The sequence below is a fragment of the Sinocyclocheilus rhinocerous genome, unplaced genomic scaffold, assembly GCF_001515625.1.
Source record: "Sinocyclocheilus rhinocerous isolate Xijiao unplaced genomic scaffold, SAMN03320098_v1.1 scaffold12, whole genome shotgun sequence".
NCBI lineage: Eukaryota > Metazoa > Chordata > Actinopteri > Cypriniformes > Cyprinidae > Sinocyclocheilus > Sinocyclocheilus rhinocerous.
The window spans coordinates 624,066-631,011 of NW_015626394.1; the positions used below are offsets into that span (position 1 = coordinate 624,066).

At 36.9% G+C, this 6,946-nt stretch overlaps 1 protein-coding gene across 1 annotated transcript in view; it reads right to left on the reverse strand.

The window, feature by feature from the left end:
* The window catches only part of LOC107714412 (protein disulfide-isomerase A5-like), a 61,570-nt gene that overhangs the window by 13,650 nt on the left and 40,974 nt on the right, over positions 1 to 6,946 (reverse strand). The window contains exons 11-13 of the mRNA XM_016520248.1: positions 6,497 to 6,567; positions 2,557 to 2,720; positions 844 to 974 (exon numbers count right to left, since the gene is read on the reverse strand). Of these exons, the coding sequence (XP_016375734.1) occupies positions 844 to 974; positions 2,557 to 2,720; positions 6,497 to 6,567 (366 nt within the window). The remainder of the gene's footprint in view (positions 1 to 843; positions 975 to 2,556; positions 2,721 to 6,496; positions 6,568 to 6,946) is intronic.

The window sequence follows — 6,946 nt, forward strand, 5'->3', positions numbered from 1 at the left end:
TTTGGACAGCTTTTTTCCCTTAATAAATGAAATCATAATTTCAAAACTGCAGTTTGTATTTACTCAGGTTATCTGTGTGTAATATTAAAATTTGTTTGATGATCTGAATCTTTTAAGTGTGACAAATATGAAAAACAGTAAGGGGGCAAAACCTTTTTCACACCACTGTGTATATATATATATATATATATATATATACGCACAGTATATGTGTCCGTATATATCATTTTTAAATCAAATCAGTACAAATACTAACACGATGTATAAATACTTTACAATTTAATTAAATTATTTGTATTACAGTCTTTCTTTTTCCTTGCCATGGTCACTTTTGTCTTGCTTATTGAGGGGTTTGTGTAAGACACTATTCTTTGTAAAGCTGCTATGGAACAATGTGTAATGTGTAAAAAGGACTATCCACCTCAAATTAATTATAAGGAATTGCATTAAACTGTGTTTGTCTTCACAAATAATAACGGAGGAAGAAGAGATGCACAAGTAATTAATCTCCCTTTGCTTCCCTCAAGCCTAAACATTTAAAATGGCTTTTACCATTTCAGAAAAATACAGAGATGCAAACATCATATTTAACTGTTATGACCTATTGTAAATATTTTAAATAATGCAATAACTATGTGCAGGAAGCTATGGTGCAGTTTACGCCACCTGCACATTTCAGTGCTCTATATAATTGCCATCACACATGATTCTTTAGGAGGATGCAACAAAATTCTGATTCATTTCCCTATAAAGCTTAAAGGTTTAGGAGAAGCCTGGAAATGTGCTTTGAGACCAAAACTACAGCTGCAGTATTTTTGAAAAAAAACAAAAAACAAGGCTTACATGGAGCATAGAACATGACCAAGGCGTGTTTCTTCTTTTTCAGAAATTCCCTGAAATCTTCGGCTCCCAGGTGGCTCACGCTGGATGGCATCTCATCCCACGACTTCTCTGGAGGAGGTGGGGCCTGGGGACTGAGAGAAACAGAGAGAGAAAGCGCCTGTGATTAAATAGGTAAGCTGTTAGGCTGAGATCTCTGAATCTGTAACACTCACAGTCAAGTCAGGTCACTACGTAATAACTATGCAAATGTTCAGAATCAGTTTAATACACTGAATAAAATGCAGACATAATTAGACTTACACCCATGAGTTCAGCGAAACTGAATGGCTGCAAAAGTATTTAGACATTTGAAGAATTTCATTTAATTATATAAAATAATTTTAATAAGCCTTGGTGATTTTTCTTTCAAAAAAATTAAACAAATCATACTGACCCCAAACTTTTGAACAACAGTGTGAATATATGGTTGAAAATACCTTTTGGGGCCACTTTGTATGGATATCATGCAATAAACAATTTCAAACATGAAATGAAAGCATGAAAAGCACCTCAGGACTAAACAAAACCCTAACTTGGGCTCTCCTGACTTCCCATGTCCCATGGTATTATCATAGTGCATAACTACTAGTCTGCAGTATTTGGCATGAGTCTGAAAACAGGCTTGGCCCTGCTGTTCTGGGACCTGTGAGATGGCACCGTCATGCACTTAAACTCATAGCTGATGCCCGCACAGAAGGACTGCTCCAGGATCAAAGCAAGGGCAAGCTCTTCCACTGAGAGGTCAGTTTAGCAGTGATTGATTGTAGTCAAGCTCTGTTGAGCACATCCCAAAGAGTCAGGGGAGACGGCAGTGTAAAAGTAAATTCTCAGGCTCCCAGCCCTCATGCAGGTCACTCTTGAGTGAAGTTCGGTAATGCGTGAAAAACATCTCCAGGTCAAATGTATGTGGCCCTTTCAAACAATTCTGCACAATCTATTATTTAAATTTTTTTTCAGAAATCTAACACTTGTTCTAACTAGGTGACATTCAGTAACCACTTTAACATATAAAAACAAAACCACAAAGTTGGTGCTCAGATACATTTTTAGTATTTATACCTTCCTGACTATTTATAGAGTTAAGAGATTGCAGAGGGTAAGAGTAGCACAACAAAAAGCAATTTCTGCCTCACTTGTACCTGACCTTAGCTGAGCACTAAATCCACCTCCATCAGAAATAAATATTACAAAGTGTGAATAAATAAATAAAAGCAGAAACAAGCATTTACCTGTGCAGACCTCCATACACCTACATAAACAACTACATCCAGTCAAAAACAGCCATTGTGTTTTATCTGTTTTGTATATTAACGCCTCTGCAGAGATGCATTGCAGAAACAGGCCTTTCAAGGATTTCCCCCCCCTATTTTGTATACGGACAGTAGAGAGTAAGGATAGAATACAATAATAAAAAATAAAATTATTATAATAAAATATTGACAGCAAATTATTATTATTATTATTATTAAATTGATCAAACTATTCGTATGCCAAATAGTTAACTGGCCTAACCTTAATTTAAATGCAATAATAATACTAAAATAATAAAAATATAAATAAAAAAATACTAATAACAGTATATCTCTTGTTGCAACAACTTACTGAATTAATATAGATATAGTTTAATTTAATTTCTTATGCTGATGGTCAGTGGAAAAGACGGAGTCAACTCACTTCTGCAGCCACTCGATGATTTTGTCTTTGCTCCGGAGTTGAGGAAGTGTGTACTTCTCTTCCCCCTTTTCAAAGTACTTCACTGTTGGGAAGCCTGAGATTTTAAACCGCTCACCGATGGACTTGTGAATGGTGGCATCCACTGCTGCCAACACACCTGGGCTCTGAAACCATATGAACATACAAAGATAGAAAAGCACTGTTTACTTTCAACTTAAAAACACACCATGCTGTATGTTGTCTGACAGTTGATTGGTCAAATTCACATGTGCAAATACATCCTAAATGTTGGACATTGTTAGTCCATTTGTTAAACTCCGTGCAAACTGTTTTTTTAATTTTTTTATTTTTTTTTCCAAAAAGATCAATGTGATTGTGGTGCCAAGCACATTTTAGATGCAAATTTTTAACCCAAATCACTCTCTAAAAACTTTCCAGCAATTATGGAACTCATTAAGTTTCAAATGTCTAAGCACAACTTAATATATCTTTATGTCGAGTGAGACAAAGAGCGCTGTTGCTATAAAAACACTAAAGTGTCATCCACACAAATGGCAGAAAATTATATTTACACAAAGGCCTATTACTTTGACTGATTTATGACATCCCCAGTTTAAACGCAACCAATTTGTTGTTGAAGTTGTGGAGACAAGCTTTTTTGATGAAATGACAGCACAATTTGGCACAGCTTTGTTTCCACCATGATATAGCCGCAAAATGGACTGTCATTATGAATGTTTCCTCAGCTTAAACTCAATTAACTCCCTCTATTTGCAGACATCTGTCAGTGGGATACCTTATATTAATGATGAGAGTCTTGGTCATTATCACAAACAAAGGATTTGTGTTCAAGTTTAGGTACCAACCCCACAGGGGCCAAAAAATCTTTGGACAGCTATCGGAGCTGTGAGCCAATTAGAAGTGTATGCAAACCAAACCACTTGACGACAAATACACAAACACATCTCATTAAATTAATGGCACCGCATTTCAACAACACACTTGAGAGATAAGTACGGCCGCTACCAACCCCACAGGGGCCAAAAAAATCTTTGGACAGCTATCGGAGCTGTGAGCCAATTAGAAGTGTATGCAAACCAAACCACTTGACGACAGATACACAAACACATCTCATTCAATTAATGGCACCGCATTTCAACAACACACTTGAGAGATAAGCACGGCCGCTTGAATTTCTCCACCATCCACTTACAAAATGTCATATTCGTAACCCCCGTCTTACATTCATATATGCACATTTAAACATCCTTATTCCAAAGTCTCAGAGAGATGCAAATTGAAAATGCTTTAAAAAAATCTCGACATGTGGACTCTCTCTTTAAACTGTGTGTAGGGCCGTGAGCACAGGGAATGAGAAAAATAAATGACTTCATCTTTCTCAGGGGAGAAGATGTGAGGACTAGAGCATGCATTAGATAATGCATAACGTGTCATTATTGAACTCTGGGAAGAGCATCACTCCGAGTAGCTCCAAGCTGAAGGCTAGAGGGACGGTACAGAGGAAAAGGAAAATGAGATAAATACTCAATTAATGGCACCGCATTTCAACAACACACTTGAGAGATAAGTACGGCCGCTTGAATTTCTCCACCATCCACTTACAAAATGTCATATTCGTAACCCCCGTCTTACATTCATATATGCACATTTAAACATCCTTATTCCAAAGTCTCAGAGAGATGCAAATTGAAAATACTTTTAAAAAATCTCGACATGTGGACTCTCTCTTTAAACTGTGTGTAGGGCCGTGAGCACAGGGAATGAGAAAAATAAAATACTTCATCTTTCTCGGGGGAGAAGATGTGAGGACTAGAGCATGCATTAGATAATGCATAACGTGTCATTATTGAACTCTGGGAAGAGCATCACTCCGAGTAGCTCCAAGCTGAAGGATAGAGGGACAGCACAGAGGAAAAGGAAAATGAGATAAATACTCAACTATAAGGCACTGGTGACTGCAATTGGCCTGCAACTAAGGACTAGAGAACAGAGCCAGCGCTACGGACACACCCGGAAAATGAGAAAAACACCACTCACACAACATGGCCAGAGATGTTTGTGAACTGTATATGTCTCATGTTGTAAATTTAAAGCTTAAAATGACCATGTCATGCAAGCATGGAAATGTTGAATCAAAGGTTGAAAGAGAAAAACATTTTTGGATTTACCGCAGGGTGTTATCAAATTGTCTAAGATGCTGGAAAATTACAGTTGGCTTATTTTAATCAAGTCAATTGGACACAGATTTTTTACAAGGAATGCCTCAAAGTGAAAATTACACACCTAGAACCATTTCATTAAGTACACAGTTGTTCTCCTGCCTCCATGTTGTCTTTTGCAAAGTCAGGTTGAATTTTACAACAAGCAAATATATGAACATTATCCATCTCCTATATGTCAGAGAATTAGAGTGAAGGAACTCACATCTGGGTCTTTGTTGAGGATCTCAGCAGCTTCATCAAATTCTGGCTTCATATTCTTACAGTGGCCACACCCTAAGGATTTGTGTTCAAGTTTAGGTACCAACCCCACAGGGGCCAAAAAATCTTTGGACAGCTATCGGAGCTGTGAGCCAATTAGAAGTGTATGCAAACCAAACCACTTGACGACAAATACACAAACACATCTCATTAAATTAATGGCACCGCATTTCAACAACACACTTGAGAGATAAGTACGGCCGCTTGAATTTCTCCACCATCCACTTACAAAATGTCATATTCGTAACCCCCGTCTTACATTCATATATGCACATTTAAACATCCTTATTCCAAAGTCTCAGAGAGATGCAAATTGAAAATACTTTTAAAAAATCTCGACATGTGGACTCTCTCTTTAAACTGTGTGTAGGGCCGTGAGCACAGGGAATGAGAAAAATAAAATACTTCATCTTTCTCGGGGGAGAAGATGTGAGGACTAGAGCATGCATTAGATAATGCATAACGTGTCATTATTGAACTCTGGGAAGAGCATCACTCCGAGTAGCTCCAAGCTGAAGGCTAGAGGGACAGCACAGAGGAAAAGGAAAATGAGATAAATACTCAACTATAAGGCACTGGTGACTGCAATTGGCCTGCAACTAAGGACTAGAGAACAGAGCCAGCGCTACGGACACACCCGGAAAATGAGAAAAACACCACTCACACAACATGGCCAGAGATGTTTGTGAACTGTATATGTCTCATGTTGTAAATTTAAAGCTTAAAATGACCATGTCATGCAAGCATGGAAATGTTGAATCAAAGGTTGAAAGAGAAAAACATTTTTGGATTTACCGCAGGGTGTTATCAAATTGTCTAAGATGCTGGAAAATTACAGTTGGCTTATTTTAATCAAGTCAATTGGACACAGATTTTTTACAAGGAATGCCTCAAAGTGAAAATTAGGCTAGAGGGACAGCACAGAGGAAAAGGAAAATGAGATAAATACTCAACTATAAGGCACTGGTGACTGCAATTGGCCTGCAACTAAGGACTAGAGAACAGAGCCAGCGCTACGGACACACCCGGAAAATGAGAAAAACACCACTCACACAACATGGCCAGAGATGTTTGTGAACTGTATATGTCTCATGTTGTAAATTTAAAGCTTAAAATGACCATGTCATGCAAGCATGGAAATGTTGAATCAAAGGTTGAAAGAGAAAAACATTTTTGGATTTACCGCAGGGTGTTATCAAATTGTCTAAGATGCTGGAAAATTACAGTTGGCTTATTTTAATCAAGTCAATTGGACACAGACTTTTTACAAGGAATGCCTCAAAGTGACAATTACACACCTAGAACCATTTCATTAAGTACACAGTTGTTCTCCTGCCTCCATGTTGTCTTTTGCAAAGTCAGGTTGAATTTTACAACAAGCAAATATATGAACATTATCCATCTCCTATATGTCAGAGAATTAGAGTGAAGGAACTCACATCTGGGTCTTTGTTGAGGATCTCAGCAGCTTCATCAAATTCTGGCTTCATATTCTTACAGTGGCCACACCCTAAAAACCATCACAAGGGAGAAAATTAGAATGGGATTAATTTTAAGATCATAAATCTGAAAAAAAAAAAAAAATTCCATCATAATAATAATTTTAATATTTTACAATTCTTTTTAGAATATTCATTTAAATTATATAAAAAAGAGAAAAAAAGTGTGCATTTTTTTTTTACAAAATGTATTTTTACAGTAGTGCTTTGAAGTAGTGCTTTCACCAGATTTGATAATATTACTACTAAATTATGAGAATAAGTGTGATATCTTGAGGTTCTTGTTTACCAAATCAGCATATTAATAATAATAGTAATGGCTGCTGAAAATTCAGCTTTGCCATCACAGGAATAAATTATGTTTTATATTATATAACTGTTTTGTATTTG